We start from the raw sequence: 20477 nt of genomic DNA on the forward strand, positions 1-20477 counted from the left end.
TTGTAAGTCAGTTAGGAACAGGTAGAAACAAAACATCATTTTACTCTTAACCAGGGGGTTGTATTGGCTTAATTAAATAAAACTACTGCATTCTTCAGGTAGTCTCCCACAATAGTTGTTCATGCTTGTGTGTATGTACTCAGACGTGTGCATGCTGAATGTGTGTGCAACATTTCTGTGTGAGCAAATTTCTGTGTATCAGCCTGTCTCATACCTGTCTGGCCATTGATAGGTTGCCACTTGCTCACTAGCGGAGAGGTGTAAATCCTCGTACAAATTTAGCGTGCTGCTTTGGCAGTTCTGCTGACAGACCGGCAAACAATTTCTATGCAGAGTGTGATTTTCTAGCTTAGGAATAGAGCCACTTTGAGTAGAACTCAGCGTTTTAGTGAGAAATGTCTAAAACGTTTACATAACCTATTTACATATGAATACAAACATCACAGGCTTTATATTAACAGCCCTTGTTGTTGCTCATTACTATGCATAGAAAAAGACATCAGCATTTCTAGTAGCATCTACAAAATTATAAATATGTGATAGAGTAATTACTGATTTGGAAATCTAAATTATATTAAAATGATTGTAGCATCTGTGTCTCCAAAAACCTCTCCATTTGTCAATTCTAATCTTTTATTGCTTAGGCAATAAACATGATTCTGATGTCTTTCACAGTTCTTTCTGAACATCCCCTCTCCCCCCTTGAAATTAAAAGAAGTGATGGAAGCAGAGACTTGATATGGAAGTATCCAAAATCAACCCATGGCTGTTTCACTCACCCTTTTTTTCTTCTTTTCCTCCTGCTAGCTCAAAGATACGAAACCTGGTGGGAGCCTTTGCTGCAGATTATGTAAGGCAAGCAGGAGTTGCCAGGAAAATCATGTCAATGAGATTTTGCCCCAGTGCTCTTCAGATGCTCCTTCTCAGGGCAGTTAGTGCAGGGCTGATCCTTCATGCCTTTACTGTGTACTGGCTTGCTTCAAACAAATGTGAAGCTCCCGTAACACAGGGGATGCATTTGGTGTACTCCATGCATTCTATGCACTCCAAGCCTCACTGCAGTGATTGTGATGCAAAGTAGAAAGTGAGGGCATATTCTGATGCCCTTAATCTCAGTAGTGCTTTGCTTCCAGAGGAGTCCTTGCAGGTCTCTCAGCAGCATTAGGCAGTAGATTTACTTCAGTAAGTGACAGTAGTAACGGTGTTTTTTCATCTTAGGGATCTCAGAAGGTTTTGTGGGGATGTCAGCATAATGTTTCCCATTTTCCAGATGGAGAAAGAAGAGTGACGCTCACTGCCTTATAGCAGAACTCATAGGAGAGCCCCATTGCTGCTCCCTGCCAGGTCTTCTAGCCACTAGAAGAGGCTGCCTAAGGGAATTTGTACATCCCTCACTCAGCTGTGGTGATTTCAAGCAGCATCTGTTTCCAGGTTTTTCATTTCTGAGCCAAAATATTGACTGGGGAGAGTCAATAGGAGATTATTTGCCTGGAAGTAATGCGCTTGCTAGAAACACTGAGTACTGATGTGATGAGTGCATTGATAAGCATGGCCTGACAGAGTCACACTGACCTTAGAAATGGTGTATGAGAACAGGTCCATGTTTTCCAGCTTGCATTATGATGGGGAGTGGACCCATTTTCTGGAGAAGTATGTTTCCTCTGGCATACTTTTCCCAGTTTTAGCTGAGCTGTATTCCCCCATTGACTTTAATTATGGCACTGCCTCTAGTTTTCACCTCTCTTTACACCTTCTGCTTACACCACGCAGGGACCTAAGGGCCTGTATTTGCATGGTAACAGTTCTGCATGATGAAATGTTGCTGTATAAATAAAGCATTCATCACACCTGCAGGGGAGGTTGGAATAAAATCCCGCATAGTTTTACTGCATGAGCAGTGAAAGATCGGAAATGACAAATGGTTTGACAAATTGTGTGCAGTGCATTCATAGCATTATTTATTTACTCGATCACGTTGCAATAAGTGAAATTAACCTGGATTTTTGAGTGAGGTTTCAGAGTATTTGTAAAGGCAGGGTCTGCAGTGTCGATGCCCAAGCCCCTGGCACTTGCAGGGGCGGTAGTTGTTAGCTGCAGAGCTGAAGCATCTCTTTCCTGGGCTGTGTGCTTCCAAGAACTGACAGATAGGAGGCTTGGTTGGGACAAAGGAGATTTCTAAATTGGTCAGTTGAAGAAAATAGAATGTTGACTGTCACCTGTTATATTTAGTTTGTCGAGGTTAGCAGTAGTGAGCAGTAGTAACCCTGAAGCTGAGAGATCCTCACCTTGACTGCTCACTGCAGCACCTGAGATACCATTCACCACCGTTCTTCTATTTTACTGGCAAAATAGGTCAAAGAGCCAGGCTGCAAAATGGACTACTGAAGTGCTTCAGGATTTGAAGTCTTCACAATTTTAATGGCATTACATGGAACTGAATGTCTCTTTTTTTTTTTTTTTTTTTCTTTTCCATTGCTGCTCTCACCTATACATAAATAGGGTCAAATCTCCAAGCCAGGTAACAACAGAGTCGGCCTGGTGCTTAATTCTAGCAGTCTAGCATTCACTAGGAAGATAGGATGCCATTTTCAGCCCCTGTCAACGCACTTCCTCCATTACCAAGAACAAGTGGAACTTGTTGCAAAGGGAAGAAACTGGACCCTGAACCATAATGGTGTTCTCCTGAAGATGTAAGCAAAGGGCTGATCACCATCTATGAAATTAAATCCAACTTTCAGATCCTCAATGAAATACACATCTGTGAAACTGCTAAAGAGTAGGAACAAAGTAGGTGTGAGGGACAAAGTAAGGTCAGAGCAGTAGGCTCAGCTTTATGGTCCTGATGGGGCTTTCGAGCTTTCTGTGATTTGTAAGCCTGCAAGGTGTTGCTGCATGGTTAATTTGGGTGAGCTGTTGAGATGAATCATGTTAGCTAAGGAGAACAATGCCAAGTAAGTGGGTGTGCTGGCAGCCAGGTGTTTGTGATCAGCTTGTGGAGGGGAGAGGAGCTCCAAGATGCATAACCCCATGGCTCACATGCGCAGGCTGGTCCTTTTATTCGCAAGAGGTAAAAATGCTTCAATTCAAGGAAGGTCTCAGGTGGGCGGTTTGGGGACTGGTGAAACTCTTCTTGCATGTAGTTTTTAGTAGAGGCATATGCTTAGTTGCTCCCCAGCTCGTACCCTGCTGATGCTCCATGGGACCTGTAAGTGGTGTTCACCCACTGGGATGTGGATCAGGCAAGAAAGGAAAATGCATCAAAATGTTCCCTATCTTAACCCTCAAGTGCAGCGGGGAGGGTTGCAGTGGAGGTAGTTGCATTCTCTTGGGAAACCCCACTGCAAGATCCAAAAGCTTCACGTGACTGCAACAGTTCAGCTCCTTGTCATAAAATGGAGGATTTTATTTGCTTTTATTAAGTAACAGAAGCTTAATTAAGTGTTTTTTTCTGAATGTAATAAAGTGATACAATTGAATGTAGGTCAGTCTCGAGTAATTGTTTCAGTGTTTTAGCAGCTGTTTAACTGATGCTCAAGTGTTAAATTAGAACGCTGGGTTTTTATTTATTTATTTTTTAAAGGGGCTAAGTGGTCTCCTTCTCAGGGGACTAGGGAGGTTAGCCTTGCCCCTTTGAACCTAATTAATCAAGGCAAGGCCGGGCTGTCCGAGGGCCGGCTGTGGAATGCTCTCTTAATTGCTCACTTGTGCAGTCATTTGTTTTGTATAACCTGCGACGGATTAAGCTCTCTTACAGAGGCCTTTGCTTCTGTGATGGAGCAGCTCCAGCGATGCAGCAGCAAGCTCCCCACCCGCTGCAGGAGGGGAGGGACGGCTGTCCCTGTGTGTACAGTTCCCTGTTGCTGCTGGGTTCTCAGGGCAGAGTGAAAGTCCTTAGCTGCTGGTACAACCCAAGAATTCTTCACGTATCCTGCTTGCTCTATTTTATTGAATGTGAAACTTTAGAGAGAGAAACTTTAATGATTTTGTGTGCGCTTGTGTAGTAGTGTGTGCTCCGTCGGGACCCCTCTGGCATCTCATGTCTCCGAGCAGCTGTCAGGCAGCTCAGATTCTTTTCCAAACTACCAATGGCCAAACTATTTCCTCCTTCTCTCAAGTATGGAATTTCGCCCCTGAGTCAGAGGGTCTGGGAGAAGCAGTGGTGGGATTCGATGACAAAGTTAGGGCTGCCAGAACATTAGGGCCAGGAATAAAATCTTTTATACCAGTTGAAGGAAGTGTCAGGAGGATGAACCAGGACTCTGGGTTCCTGCAGGGCTCTGTTTAGCTCTGGTGAATTGGTTTGAGACAGCGCCTTTCTCGTAATGCTTGCCATTAGCATTCAGAAGAAAGCTAGATCATTTTAAGATGTTTCAAAAAGGGATGTTAAAATTTATCTTCCTTTTTATTAGATCCAGTGTACCAAGGCACCCAGTGGCTTTAGAAATGTAAGTAATGACAGGCAGAGAACAAATGTGAACTATAAGAATGATTTATGGAGACATCTGATGAATTTATCCCGCATCTTTACCCTTTCATCTGTCTCCCTGAACTTCAGCTAGTATGTCTGAGCTGCATCAGTCACATTTTTCTAATGTTGACTTGCAGGAGACATGGTCTGTACTCTGGAATGTGGTTTTCCCAGTTTCTGCCCCACCTAATGCTGCCCTGCAATCCCAGGCAGGGCTTTTTTGTTGGTTTTGTTTCCGCAGAGCTATCTGGGTTGGATTACCCAGTGGTTATGCGCTCCATGACATACCCACTGTCTGAATAGAGCATAATAGCCAGCAGCTTTGTGTTCTCCATGAGAACTGAGAAGTCTCGGGCCGTTTTCAAACAGCTGGACCTTTTTGTAGCTGCTCCAAGAATGAAGCTCTTCGGAAAAATTCGGTGGTGGTGGGAGGCAGAGCTTTTATGGAAGTCTTGGCCTTTGAGTTTAGCTTCCTCCAAAGAAGATTTCTTATATATAGCAAGGTTAATTCTGTGAACGTAGTCTTACAGCCTCTGTACAATGAAATAGGCAGTACCCCACTAATGCAGCATTTTCCTCATCTGTACAAAGACTGGAGGTTTTACAGATGCCCTATTATCCTCTTCCTAGTAGTTTAGCTAAATCTGTATGTATTTTGACCACTTAATTAAGGGCAAGTAACGTAATACGCAAGTCATAGAGGATGACCAGCGAGAGAGGGGCAGGGTGAGGAGCTGGTGTGCTGAAAACATCCTGATGAAGGATGGAAGACATGTGGAGGGAGTGGTGGGACAGGTTGGTAAGGGTAGAGGTATGTGATCCTCAACTTGTGGCTTTCTGTTGAGCACAGCGTGAGAATGCCTCAGTGGATCTGGTAGACAGATGTGCTTAGAACATCATCCCTCCATCCATGCCACGTGGCTGCATGCACCCTCAGAAGGCTTGGTGCTATCTTTTGACAATGTGAGGAACTTGACAATGGCAGTCTCGAGTAACATGTCTAAGATTAAGCTATTTTTTTTTCTTTAAACATTTCCTTTCCTATATACTTTGGCAAGGCGGTACTGGGCTGGAAAGCGCGTGAAGGTTTTGTGACGCTGTGCTTTCTCTTGAGCTTAGAATCAAAGTGCAGGCTGCCTTTCTTCAAGCTTTGGGCTGAAGATCAAAGAGACAGAGTTGGCTACATTGGAATAAAAAAAAATAATCCCTTTTGAATATCAAAAACATATTTGGTTCATTTCAGGACTCTTGTGAGAAATTTTGGTTTGTTTCTCATTATTATTTTTACCTCCGGAACCACAGACAGGCCAAGGCTCCTTTGCTCAAGGTGCTGCGCAAACTCAGGCTTTGTTAACAATGCTGTGTTAATGACACATGCCCCTGGCAGGCCATTTGTTTCATTCATTAATACTATGATTATTTTTTTGTCTGAACAGATTTAGCCATGATGCTAAAGGCATAACCTGCCACGTGTTGATCTTACAGCTCATTTGGCTGGCCTAAGGCTGAGGGACATTACTTCCATAACTGAACAATCTGTGATTCTGTAATATGGACCTTAACTTAAAGATCCTTTCAGTGTCGGGCCATAGGCAGGACCAGTGAGGAGGAGGCTGCTCTGGGCTTTGGAAGCAGCACTGCCTCAATGCCTTCGGTTCACTCCTGAGTTCACTGGGGAAGTGCCATGCGCTGACCTTTCGTGCTGTTTGGACATGTTCATTTTTGTTTCATTCAGACATTCAATTATTATGTCAAATTTGAGATGAAGGGCAGTACGAATGATTCAGGCCCCAAACCTTTCTTTAACCCTATTGGCAGAGGTGAAAGGCTACAACATTAAACCCACCAGCCCATGAATACAGATTATTTGAGCTCATTTAGAGACAGCATTCTCTAATCTCACGTTTTCCTTTTGCAGGAACCTATTTCTGACTGGGAGAGACAGTAAGCAGCAGCACTGCTGTTGTTATGAGTTGTGCTAATTCCTTTTACTCCAAGGAAACATGACAATTATTGAGTGGGGGTGCAGTGAAAGCGATACAGGAATCTCTTTTAACAGCAGGACAGAATATCTTTTGTATTTACTTTTATTAATATTATATTTAGCAGATGTCTGAATGTTTGCGTTCAGGTTTGCTTTAAGGATAACTGACTCCAAGGAGAGAAGTTGGAATATAGGAGCAGCTTTTGAGAATGACAGGAGAGGAAGATGAGGTCTCTCCATAGGTGTCTGGGAAAAAGAAGCCCCCACCTCATGTGAGCTGCCACTTTTATCCACCCTGAAATGTGTAATCTTTAATGGGTTTTACTGTGGCAACCCTCCAGCCCTCTTAGCATACCTCAAGCCACCAGAAAATGATAGCTGTTTCCTCTGCCTACCTCAGCTCCCAGCGGCAGCACTGAAGAAGCAGAAAGAATGGGCTTCAGCTTGCACTGATTTGTGCTGAAAGAGCAAGGAAAACCAAGGAAGGTGGAATGCCAGCTGAAATTCAGCCCAGACCTCCTCAAGCCTTTAATTTGACCTCCTAACCCAAATTAAAAGCCAGACTGTTTTCTGTTCACAGTTATTTTAACTAGTGTTAACTCTGGCTAAACCACCAAGCCTTTTATTGCTTCGTTTGCTTTAGGTGTTTACTCTCCTCTCCAGATATCCTGCCAGTGTTTTGTAAAGTGGATTTTTATTAGGGTGCTACAGAAGTTTATGGAGTTGGAAGAAGTAAAGTACCTGTAAAAGGGGAGATGCAGTCCTTTAAAAGATGAGCTTTTACAGCCTGAAGGCTTGCCTGGTTTTGTTTTCAGCCATACATATTGTCATCCAAGAGGTGAGGGCTCACACTGCAAATATGTCCTTGTGCACACCCTTAGCTCCTTGAAGCTGGAGCAGCCTGAACCTTTTGCCTAAACACAGCTGGTGGCTTGGGCTGCTTAGTCCTCCTGTCTGTCCTTGGAGGGTGAGAGAAGCACGGTCTCACTGCCGGTGCTGCCCAGTGCTCAGCCCTCTGAGCTGGGGGCCCCCTGATGCGGTGCAGAAGGGTGCCCCAGATTGCCCTTAAATCCATTACATTTTGCCAATTTGCTGTTAAATGCTTCTTGTTAAAGTTTAAAGGCCTTATCAATGAGTTGCGAGAGCTTAATTCCCTTCTTAAACTTTTTCCCTATGTAAAACTGGTATTTAAATTCTTTCCAGGACCTGTTTTCCATCCTCTCACAGGCTCCCCGTGACACATGCAGGCAGTCCCCTCAGTGACCTTTGCAGCTCCGAATGGGCTTGTTCAGATTTTTCTGCTCTTTGGCTGGTCCAGGTTTTGGTGTGGCTTTTGGTGGTTTGCTTTTCTTCAGTCGTGCCTCGCTTAATATAAAAATAATAATCAGAGGAATGAAACGGCTTGAAGCGATGGAAAGAGGAATCTTTTTCAAATAAAACATCATAAGCTTTTACAATAGCCTTAGCGGTTTAAATGCATCTCGTTGGCATACTGCCACCAAACTGCTTGGTGAGACTACAATTAGAGTGCTCTGTGCCTCTCTCTCTATTAGTTTGATCAGGGAAGAAGCAGCCGCACTGACAGCTCTGGCACCTGGATAGATAATTAAAACCCGTCAATAAAACAACAAAATGCAGCGTGCAGAGGGACTCGGCTGCAATAGCATTAAACACCGCAGATAATTACATCGCAGCAGAGGTTGGAAAGGCAGCTTCTCCCTTCTCTGAAAGATCAATAAAACAGACCAATTCGTAATGAAGAAAATAGTCCAGGAACTGGATTTTCATCTCCCTGTCACTAGATCCTTCACTTCTAACGTTTTGCAAAGGCAGAAGAAAGATTCTGTTGAGGAATTCTTTGGTTTTGAATGGCAAGCGAGCTGAGGATTTAGCTTTGCTTTTGTGTAATGTATTATTAAAAGCAAATGTGGTAAACCAGAGGCTTTACCCAGAGCTCGTGGTTCTGTTCTCTCCCTCCACTCACTTCTGCTTCCCTTTCCTTTTTCCCTTTTTTCCCCCTTTCCCCCTTTTTTCTCTATTACTGTTTCCCCTTATTTGTAATCCATCATAAGTCTCCTCTTGAAAGTAGAGGAAAGTAAAATTTCACTTTACTTCCTGTCTGTTTTCTCCAGGGTATTGTTATTTTATTTTTTTTTCCTCTTGGCCCTTCCTAAAGAGTTGACTTGGAAATACCACATATTGACAGGAAAGAAGACACTTCTGGCTGACTTATTCACCACGACAAGCTTTTTCTTAAAGCAATCATCCAGGGAGGAGATTTCTGTGTTTCAGAAAAGAAAAAGAATGTCTTGCAGCGTTGCCATGAAGGATAATGAATTAAGTCTGTCTCTTACTGTAAAACCATGAGAAAAGTATAATAGACCTTGAGAAAGTCTTGGATATTGATGTCTTGGCTATATTAGCGTGTCCATTCATGTGATGACTGCCTTGCCTTTGCAAAAATAATACAGTCCATGTAAAACAGATGTCTCAGTCGAGCATCTCTTTTATCTGGTGGGCATGAAGAACCCCTTGTGTGGGTTAGCACAAGCTATGAACAGGGCTCAGTTGCAGCATGGAGGGATGTGAGGTGGATATTTGGAGCTCTAGGCTTTATACAGCCCCGCTCAAGGTTTTCTGGTTGGTCTCCCCAGCACGATCAGTGCTGTCCCTGTGTTTTTTGGAACCCTTTCTGCTTGTCTGGGGCAGATGGTCTCCACCTGGGTGGGGCGACCTAGGCTTGTGCCTGCAATGATTCAGGCTGAAGGGCTTTAGCTTGGGATCGATCTTTCATTTTGTGCTGCCTTGGCGTTTTTGTTCTGGCAAACATAACACCCCAGACATGTCTAGTCTGATGCTGCTGACGTGTCTATGCTATTAAAGTTTCTGGAAAGGCCTAAAATAAACATCACCTGCCAAACTATTATTTCTTCCTTTCTTTCTCTTTTGGGTAAATATATCAACAATGTCAGCATTGGAAAAAATCAAAGATGTCAGAGGAGGAATAAGCAGCTGTTTATGTCTGAAAGTGCTTCTCCCTCGCTATCATAAGATGACCTTGTCACTTAAAAATCATAAAACCGTTGCTGGGGAGAAGGAATGGAAGAGCACTGAAGGGAAATGAAGTTTGTTTTTTGCTTTTTTTGTTTTTCTGCTGTCATTATTTTAAATCTGAGTTTAGAGTTGCAAACAGAGTTGAGCCCTGCAGCTGGTACTGAACTCAAATGTTTCCTTCAGTGCCACTGCTGCAAATGGAAAACAAATACTGCTGACTTATTATTGTCTCACATTAAACTCTTGAAATTCATTTTCCACTGGAGCAGGGAGAAATTCTGCAAAAATAATCCTCATTTTTTATTACAGTCTGTGTGTTACACTGAATTGACACTTTTCTTCTAAGGTAAACATTTTTCCATGTTTGAAAGATAAAACAGGCGTGTTGCTAAGTGGGATTAAATAGAGTTAGAAAGACAACATAATCACCTATTTATTTTTTTTTTCTAGTGAGTGGGGCACTTTGCACAATTTGTATGAGATAGTTTTTTTTCTCTAAAGCATATATGTGAACTATCTGTTTCTAGGATGCTGGATGTTTAAAGGCTGCTGAGTACCTCTGACTGATTTTTGAGAGGATTTGGTGTGTTCTTCCTTGAGCATACAGCCTTCTGTCTCTTAATTTGAACAAAAATGGAGGTCTCCGATTATGCTTCATTTTCTTGGTCTCTTGGTGACCTTCTGTGCCTCAGCATAGAAGTAGTTTTGCAAATGAGAAGAGTTATAGACATATGCCTGCTAGGAACTGGATGGAGCCCAGCTCATCAGGCACATGGCAGGCATAGAATGCCAAGCACTCTTCCTGCGGTAATGACTTCATGGAATTAGAGCCTTGGGCAGGATTTGGAGGTAGAGGTGAAAATTGCCATATCCCTCAGTTATCTCTTCCTGGCCTGCGGTTGCCCTAATTTGTCTCGATATATTAAAAGAGCCCGCTTTGCCATTAGTGCCAAGAAATCACAAGATTCAGTGTAAAATCCCTTCATTTGAAAAGAAGAGCAGTGCAGCTCATGGGCTGGTTTCCTAGGAAGGGAGTAAGGCACAATTACATGTTTTTCCCTCCCTTTCCAAGGCTTAGGATGCATCTTCTTTTATGAATCTCCTCTTCTGTGTCACTTCTTGTGTGTCACTTAGTATCAGCTGGACCTTTAATCTTTCTGGAATGAAATACGATAAAGCCAAAGAGACTGAGAAGCCGTTACAAAAGTGGAAAAAACTATAAACAAAACCGTGTCAATCAGGGTTGTATTGATGAGTGTTTCTTACCCTTTCCTCTCCTGAAAATTTTTGTAGGCTGATGTCTGACAGTAATAGATGGTTGAATGGGTGTTAGTGTTTCTAACCTTTTTAGTCCAAATTGCCTTATTTTAAAGTGTACCGGAATGAGAACCAGCATGAGAACCATATTTCATCTTGAGGCCTTAAAAAGAAACTCAAAATGCCAAGTACAGGGTATGGTTTTGCTGTCACTATGAAATATGCTGAGATATATATGGGAAAGGTTTTTTTTTTTGAGCCCTTTATTTTTTTTTTTTCCTTGGTAAATTCCATGGGGTTCTGCCACCACTTTGTATTTCAGATTTTTGGGTAGACTTTCTCATTTTGTTTTCTGTTGCCCTTCCCCGGGTGGCACTGTCAATTTGTTCTCACCTTCTTTTGAAGTTTCTGTGCTGGGTAGTCATGTATTCTGCCATCCCCTATCCAGGGCACTGAAAGTGTTTAACTATGGCACTTGCCAGAGTTAGGGTGCTAGTGTATGTTTTCTGCTGCGTTCCCTGCTCACCTGTTAACTCATGGTTCATGTATCTTTGATGATGACCCGGTATACAGCATGCTAAATTGAAGCTGTTGTTAGCAGCCCAGTTGGGCTTCTAACCCAAATTTTCAAACACTGGTTTCAAACATCCTAATCATTTTGGATCCTGACTCGCAATTTTGAAACGCCTCTTTGTTCTGTTGCTCTTACTCTGTGTAGCATGGCCAGGATTGTCCCCAAACCCAGAGAAACTATTGATTAGGCCAGTGTGACTGCTTGTTGAAAGGCACATTGAGCCCGGTAAAGGCTTTTTGTTGAAAGCAAAGTGTTGGATGCTGTTCAGTGCCTCTCCTGGAAGGCTGCCCACTCGCACAGCCCAGCTACCTGTGATGTCCTCGCCAAGCCACCTGCCTGCCAGCAGTGAGGCAGAGGACAACAAAGCCAGCCTTTCTGTTCATAAAATTATTTTTCTATGTATCTGATAAAACTACTTGCTTGCTGTGATAACTGACTTCTTTCAACAAGAAAACATGAAAATGTCCCAGCCCTCTGGATTATCTGTTATCCAGCAAACGAGTCTGATGAGCAAACGTATCAGCTCTTATTAATCTTTCCGTAAAATTAAAGAAATTATGGAGCTTAAGGCAGTGACTAATGAATCAATTTTAATTTATGGGCTCAAATAAAATCCTCATTAAGCCTGACAAACTATAGCCTCAGGTAAACACGAAGCATTTCCACTGCAGAACTAAATGAGCTCTGCGCTGGATGTTGTGGCTTTTGCCAGCAGAGCAGCGGGGTCAGAGGTCCCTTGTCTTGTCACAGGAGGCAGCAGCTTGGAGAAAGTAAATGCAGTGGTCCAACCCCCAGGAGATCTGCTTCTGGCATGAGGAAAGATAAATATCAAAGACTAATTATATTTCTTTCTCTCTCTTGACTGTTAAAAATAAAAAATAAAAGGAATAAAGTGAAAGAATTTTTTCTCCATTGAATCATTTTTAACTAATGTAAGCACGTTGGCTATGTATGAAAAACTACTATTTTGTTTTCTAGACAGCATATTTGGTGAACTGTTCCTTCTCCTCTCAGTGTTACTGTTTCCAGCCTTTGCTTAGCACTAAACAGCATTATTCAAGATGACTGTTTTCGTGGGAGCGTTTTATAAATATTTTGTAAAAGCTATTTATGTCTGCCATAAAATATACAATGATTACTTTTGCTACAAACGTTGCTGCTTTAGTTTTTGCATTTCATTTGATTGAAATGCTGATATTTCAGGTTAGCTGGGGTCAGTGTGATCAGTACTTCGACAAGTAAAGGATCACACACTCACACTCATTTTTGTTTGTAGATCTTCCTTGATTTGCTTTTACAGAGATGCCTCCTGGTGCTGTAAGAACTGCTTGAAGGGGAAGGGGTTGTGCCACCATCTCTCTTCCCTTTTGGAAAAACTGCCTCTTTACTGTCACTTCCAAAATCAGAGCACGTTTTGTGCACAGGCAAAGAGTTATCCTAGGGGTATGGATTAGCTGAAATGTAGTTAGCATGCAAGAAAATGGCAGCCTGAAGAGAAGTGGCAATAAGCTGATGTGAGCGTCAGTGTTCGCCATCAGCCTGTGTGCGCTCCCTGGGGAGCTTCCTGAGCTGATGCTGGAGACTCGGTTCCTGCATCTTCTCTCCTTCTGATGCTGTGCCAGAAGTCGTGCCAGACTATTTTCCTGTTTTCTGATTCTTTTTTTTTTTTCTTCTTTTTTCTTTTCAGATGCAGTAATCGAACCCAATGTGCTGTTGTGGCTGGCCCTGATGTGTTTCCAGACCCTTGCCCTGGGACATACAAATACCTGGAGGTTCAGTATGAATGTGTCCCTTACAGTATGTATCTTGATATATTTGCATTTGTTTCTTTGACAGAGAATTGAATTAATGTTGAGAATGATCCAGCCTTGAGCTTTTCTCTTGTTGCCTGAGGGCAAGTGAACACTTGACGACAAACTATGTGTATCATATGAGACAGAGCTGATAAAATATGAAAAATTGTCTTGTGTGCAAGGTTTGTGCTTACGTTAAAAACATCCTAATAATACCCCAGGATGCCTAGCTGCACAATGTTAAGAGTTACAAGTCACCTTTTGGAAAAGCCCTATTAGTGAAAGCATACTGTAAGAATGAAGCATTATTGCTAGCTTATAACTTTGCTTTCCAGGCTTTTATACTTGTAGTTGAATGGCAATGCACTTTGGACTGACTTATGTCTTTTTAACTGATGACATTTGGTAAGTGCTTTAAATATAGTATTGTATCACTAAGGAGACAGAAAGATAATGTTTTGGGAAATTTGATGTTTGATGGTAGAAACAACTAATTTATAAGCTTCAAAAGATATGAAGGCAAATTGCATACTTGCAATTTAGCTTGAATCTTGGAGAGTGGAAAGACAGATATGTAGGATTACAGCAATATGTGCTGAATGGGAAATGTCAGAGTTGGGGAATTGAATCCCTTAGATCCAGCTATGGTCCTAGAGGGGTGAACCCTCATATCCGAACAGAAGGGTCCTTTGAGGGATGGGCAGCACAACCTGTCTGTATTGTGTTTTTCTACACAAAAAAAAAAATGCTTTTCTACACAAAAAAAAAATAGTCTTTTTCTATACAAGAAAAAATGTGAAGCTTCTAAATGTGGCCAGGGATTATTTTTTTACAGGGTGAGCTATTAAACCCGTGGAAAGTGTGACATCAGGGGCTTAAGGTCTGCCTCAGCAAGCTCATACCAAGTGAGCTAGCTCAGGCAGACCATTTGGAGGTATTCCGCTCTAAATGAGGCCTTTCATTGTACAAACAGTGCTGTGTATGGGGAGGGGGATAGGTTTCTGCTTATCGTAGCAGGTTGTATTTCCTTATGATTTGTGATTTGCGTGAGGTGTGCTGTTCCCTCCTGAGACTGAGCTGGTAAAGCAATAGCCATTGCGTAGTACCCCTCTGTAGCCTTTGTTGCATATAAACAAAGAAGAATAGCGGTGCCTTGTGAGAAAGGTAATATGTGGATATTGTGCCCTGAGGTGTTAATCGGCCTTGTGTACAAGATGTAAAATAACTCTTGTGAGAGGCTGCTCAGTATGAAATGTACAGCAGGGACTGAATGTGTTTTAATGATCTGGATGAAATGAGGAAAACAACACCAACAAGCTGTACTACCTCTACAGTTAAGTTAGTGGCTTTGATGACCACTTGATTTGCTTATGAGTCCAAGGTACTGCCTTATGTGAGTAGAATTATGGTGGAAAAGAAGGGGCAAGCATGCTGTAAATAGGGATCTCATCTCCTGAGTTTGTTGTTCTGTACCCTTCACTAGGAAACTTTGAGTCAAATCTTAATGAACTGTTACTTGGTGTAGCACTGTGGAAATTGGCTGGTAGGCCTGCATTCATGTAAGCTGTGCATTTTCACCTGCAGCAATGCAGTGGGAAACATGAAATCTCATAGCCCGGACTCTTTCTGACTTTGTTACTGCCTTCCTCTTCTCATCCTTGATGGCTGCCAACTTGATTTTGCAGGCAATCCTTCCTCGTGTCCCATGCCAAGGGCCAGGAGCAAAAAACACCCAGGTGGATGGGGAAGGATGAGGCCTGGTGCAGGGGGTCAGCAAAGCTGTATCTGGACCAAAGCTGTTCCTAGTTAATGAAATCTTTTTCCCCCTTGGTGAGGCCTCTCCCATTTGTCGTGGTTCATCTGGGTGCTTGAAGCCTATTGGGTTCTTATCACTAAGCCCAAGTGCTTTAGCCTCCTGTAGCCAAATTTTGGTTGCAACCCACGTCCTTGCAGCTTCAGTTTCCTCAGCACTGCTTCCTGCACCTAGCCACACTTTGCGTGCATGGTGTGGGAAAGGAGCAGGCTCTGTGGTCTCCCTTCCTCAGCTACTGGCATTGGCTCTGCAGCTCTATGCACCAAGCCCTTGGTGAGCAGCAGCACCAACCATATGGCCATCTTCTAAATAAACACAGCAGCTGCATAACAAATGAATTAATATTTCAGCAGGCATTTAAATGTGTGTGCAATTTCAGCTTGCTCCATCAGGTTGAATGCTTTACTCCTTAAGGCTTTAGTAGACGGTGAGGTGCAGTTTAGCCAAGTGCTGGCTCAGTAGCAGAGAGGAGCTTGCATGCTTCTCGACAGAGCAGTGTTTAAGAGTCATCTTTAGCAGATGTTAGCACTGACCATAGACACTTAACTCAATGAAGTGTTAGTGTATGGCACTGCCTTGGAGAAAGTGATAGAACGTTAAACTCTGGGTTGGGTCACTCACTTCTCTTGTGGTTTTACCTATTTATTTTTCATTTATTTCTTAATTCTTCCACTAATATGAATCATTTCCGAGAATCAAATATACCTTTTCTTCTCAGGAGGGAAATATCTTTCTTACCTTCCGTATCTATTTTAAAATGCCCTTTTTTCCCTCGCTGTGACATCCGTGTGTGCTAACTACAGATTCCCTGACAAGGGGAATTTTGTGAGGCTGAGGTTACTCTTAGCACATGGGGAAGATAGAGATGACTACAGAAGCAGTTCCATCCTCTCCTCATTTTCCTTGTCCTGCAGTAAGTTTATGTGATGACAGATGCTGCCTTCACAGCAAGAACCTCCAGTTGGTTGTATGTTGATAGACTTGACTGGCATGAGTTACTGTATTTTTTCTGATATCAGAAACAGTTACCAATATATATTTTAAGTACCACTCCTTTTCTTCTGAAATACCAAAATCCTTAATCTAGTTTTCTTTCGATTGAATGTTATTGTAGTGGTTACTGACCAGGGCAGCTTTCTGTAGTCTTCCATTAAATATGTGCTATTGTAGACAACATTGCCAAGTTGTGGAGATAAGGCAAGCTGCAGAGGGATGTCTGAAACTGCATGTTAGGCTACATTACTCTGTGTGTGTGTATGAGAAGCCCCACTTTGTAAGAGTTCCTGTGAGCCAGTGTTCTGCTGTTATTTCTTAGTGCATCCCTCTCCCCTTCTCTTACAACTGTTAAATGTGAAATGTGATGGAGTTGTCTTTGTGAAGCTGGGTCTTCCTCTCACTAGGAATACTTTTTGTGTATCCTCTTCTGGTGCTTTTATGGACCTGTTCTCATCATTACAGTACATCTAGGAGTATAATTTTACTTATTTCATCTTTATAATATTCTGAGGGACATCCCATTTTACTCGTGAGCCAGTGCAGGAAACAGATGAGCAGTTCATTCACTGCTATACATGGGACTGGTGACAAGCAAGAGACTCCAGTCTTGCACAGTCAATGCTGATAGGAGAGCTGCTGAGTCCGATGTGATTGCAAGTAGCCAGATTCTCGATTTATAATCTGATAAATCCAAACCAGTGTGCTGGCTTTGCCTGTGCAAATACAGCCTTTGTATTGTGTACTTGACAGCTCAAGCCATCTGTATCTCAGTAGTCCTATTTGTATCTGAGATGAAAGAAGCACACCTCAAGCTGGCTGAGCTCTTTTCCTTGTTGTCTGGATCACCCATGCTACTTACTGTGGTGACGTTATTTAAAAGTTAAAGCCTGGCCCATGGCTGAAGTTCTGTGCTGGGTTAGTTATGCCTAAAATCAGACAGGGAGATTTTCTCATCTGCAAATGGTTGTTTCCCACTGGCTTTGACTGAAACTGGGGATCGTCAGAAATCAGATTCTATTTCAGCTTGGAATAAGGTGCTAGTTGGAAGCATCATGGCATTTTATCTGTCCATTTTTGCCTACAGACAACCATACAGGCTCCCAATGCTTTGTTGAAAAGGAAATTTTGCTTGCTAGGTGGAACTTCAGTCTTTCCTGTGCTCCTAAGTCTTGGAGGTTGTAGGTTCTGGAGTTAAACAGAGAAACTTGTGCACTACTGTCCTTTAAAACTGAGCTGTTTTAATAAAGAGTAGGAAATTATGCAGGAGACTGGAGATTTTGATGCACAGAAGAGGACGAAGTGGAAAAAAGGTGGGAGCTCCACAGGGACGAGCCTGTTTGCTGGAGTGATGGAAAGGAGGGAGCATGAGCGGTGCCCTGGGCATGGCAGGGGCTCACCTATCATATCATGCTGATAACTTACCTCTCTTCCAGGCAACAAGTCTACCGCCGGGTTTTAATATTGGAGAGATCTATTCCAAGGACTCTTTCCTGCAAGGGAAAAATGTTTGTGATGTCTGAGAAAGGATAAATTGTCCTTCCATTCCATTCCCCTGGGTAAACAGGTTAATAAATGTTAGGGAGGGATGGAGTTTCTTTGGGGCTTACAGACAGTTTCCTAGTTTCTTGGTGCTAACAAGGAGAAGGAACACAACTCTGAAATGTTGTTCACCTCTTCTTTTCTTAAGGCTTTTTCTTTTTTCTTTTTTTAAATGTGGAAGCTGAAATCGCATTTCCCAATTGGTGTATTGATAGAAGGAAAGGTCATTTTTTGCTAGAAATATTCCTTTTATTGCTGACGGAAGAGTAGATGGACTCACATATCAATAAAAGTGAGGGATTGTGTGGCGTGGGAACAGAATTCAATAAGGTTTTATTGTATCACAAGTGGACTGAAGTGCATTTAAAAACCCTAAATGAAGGCTCACAATATCTGCTGTGCTGGACCTTAGGGCCTGTGAATAGACAGATAATTGAATAATGACATTTTTAAGGGAATACAAACAGTAGAAAGCAAACTGATATTTTCATTGCTACAGGATTGCTGGTGGAAAGAGAAAGGGGGGAGAAAATTACAGTCTGAAATCAATGTAATGAGACCACTCTTTTCAAAGAACGTTATTCTTAATTATTTCTGGGGTGCTGTAAAACCCTTAGGCAGCCTCTAGGCTTTCCCTTTTGCATTTTATTGACGCTTTTCCTGTTGGTTGAGAAGCAATGTTTGCCTACATTGACTTGTTTAGTTAAACAAATAGGCTTGTTGCTTCTCCAGTTTTATTTGCCATATTTTTGTTTTTGGCTTTTCCCAAAAGAACTTCTCCTAGAGCCTGTGGGAGAAAATGCCGGGAGGTTAAGAACAGCCACTGGCACTTTGGTCAGGAAGGAGTGAATTCCCCCGTCTGAAGTGAGACATCCTTTGTTTTAGTGAGTTAAATAATTGATTTGCATGTGTGGGCTAGTAACAGTAACGATAATAAAAAAAAAAAAACTAAGCACCCATTATGAATATTTCAGGGCAAAGAATCTTTACTTTGTATCCTGCTGACAAATTGCCTTTCTTCCAAGGCATACAATTCTGCAGGCATTGCAGCCAAAACCCCTTTTTTTGTATTTGCTGAAATTCTCAGCTCTGCTTGTCTCTTCTTTGTCAGAAGAAGCAGAAACAAAGGACCTGCTGCTTCCCCTATCAGCCTCCTTTCATTGCTTGCTTATGGGGAGACTGCACACATACAATAGCTGCTTGGAAAGCACCCTTAATTAAAATAACCTGATATTATGGGGCTTTGGGAACCTTGAGTCTGTTAGCCTGGATGCTGAGCTATCTGCGTAGGTGAATGCAAAGTCTTCCATGCCTCACCACCTTAATCATATATATTTTTTTCCCTTGTATCCAGTCTATATCTCTTTTCACTGTTTCACCTTTTCCTGTCACAACAGAGCCTCAGAGTCTGGCCCCTTATTTCTTACAGTTCCCCATGTTCCTTTGAAAGGCTACCTCCTGCTGGCTCCTGTCATCTCCATCCATTTCTTTAGGTTGAGGGATGCTTCTTCCTGTCCCCAACTCGTGCCAGAAAGTGTGTACTTTTGTGGAGTCTTCTCTCACCCGCTAGGCTAAGAGTATTCAAAGTACCTCCATTCCCTGACATGTGTTGTCTTCACAGCACGTGTTGATTTTGTATTTCCAAATGCCCAACAGGGTGTGTTCCCATGTATCTTTGAGTTGTTCATGCTTATTTATTTGAAAAGTCACTGTAGTGCTTCTGCCACTCTTAACTGGATTGGATCTAAATAGCTGCAGGGGAAAAACGTTGGAGGCTGTTGTAGCTTGGACACCCATGAGTTTGTCAGCTGATTGCGGGTGTTGTATTGCACATTTGCTGTGAAAGTTAGTAGGGCCATCATTTGATGGACATGTATTAGTACTGCTTAGAAAAATAGCTCTGGAGCTTACCAGATGAACAGATTGTTAGGGAAGAGTCACTGCAGTGAGTAAGTGCACGTTCAATCACATGGGTATTTGAGACTCACTTCTCTGGCCATCCTATTTTGAAATTGCACTCCTAATTAATCATGTAAATGAGGTAAGCCTTAAAATGAGGTCTGATATTTGAGCTGAACACCTACAAGTTGTTAGCTGTTGTCTTGCACTCAATCCCACCAAAGACCCAAAATATTAGAGAAGGTGGGAGGGAAGAGTTTAATAGAACCACAAATAAATAGAAAGGTGCTATAGACCTCTGTATATACCCTTTGTCGGTATAAGAATTTCGTTACTTCCAGGCTTTATGTTTTTCAACCCAAAGAAAAACTATTTGTTTGCAGCATTATGAAATGGCTTTTCTGACTCAAGGCTGAACTAGCTTGTTCCATAATGAGCTATGAGAGGAGCAGCCTGCAGCAGGCTCTGCGATGTGTGGGGCTACGTGCCATACACATTCCACACCCACGGTGTGAAAGCAGACTTCAAGCATGAAAAGCAGCTTTCTGCTTAGTTATTTTTTGAGGAAAATTCAGAGCTGCTTTTTCCATTTGTTTTGAAAATACAGAGGATCTTTTCTTTCTTGTGCTGTGAAAGTTTGAGTATCCTAGTGACAGATTTAATTAAGAAGAAATTAGGTTTTTCCTTTCCAATTAATACTTAAGTAGGTGTAAAGTGAAATGGATACCAGTGACAAGTTTGCAAGAAAGAAATTCACAAACATGTTGCAAGAAGGATATGGGGGAGCATGGAAAGCATGACACGAGTTTAATATTGATTACGGTTTTGGGCAAATGCACCTGGGAGGTTTCTTTCCTTCTTTGGAGATTCTGAGAAGGTTTCTTTGGTAGAAGAAGAGAGAAAGCATTCATGTCCATATCCCCACCATCATCTGATGCTCACAAAGTTTGGCTTGCAGAGGCCAAGACTTGAAACAATTGGAAGACTTTACCGTGGATATGTCATGTGTTTCTTAAGTTGAGTGTTATTCTTGATGCAGAATGCTGTTATTTCTCCCTAAGGCCTCTGTGATTGGTTTCCATTATGGAAGCTGGAGATGG

General features: G+C 42.3%; 1 protein-coding gene across 17 annotated transcripts in view; it reads left to right on the top strand.

The window, feature by feature from the left end:
• Positions 1-20477, top strand: part of ADGRL3 (adhesion G protein-coupled receptor L3) — a 478165-nt gene that overhangs the window by 255795 nt on the left and 201893 nt on the right. For all 17 annotated transcript variants that reach the window (XM_015861714.1, XM_032444013.1, XM_032444015.1 and 14 more), the window contains one exon: positions 13025-13134. In XM_015861714.1, the coding sequence (XP_015717200.1) occupies positions 13025-13134 (110 nt within the window). The remainder of the gene's footprint in view (positions 1-13024; positions 13135-20477) is intronic.

This window comes from Coturnix japonica, chromosome 4 (genome assembly GCF_001577835.2).
Source record: "Coturnix japonica isolate 7356 chromosome 4, Coturnix japonica 2.1, whole genome shotgun sequence".
Classification (NCBI taxonomy): Eukaryota; Metazoa; Chordata; class Aves; order Galliformes; family Phasianidae; genus Coturnix; species Coturnix japonica.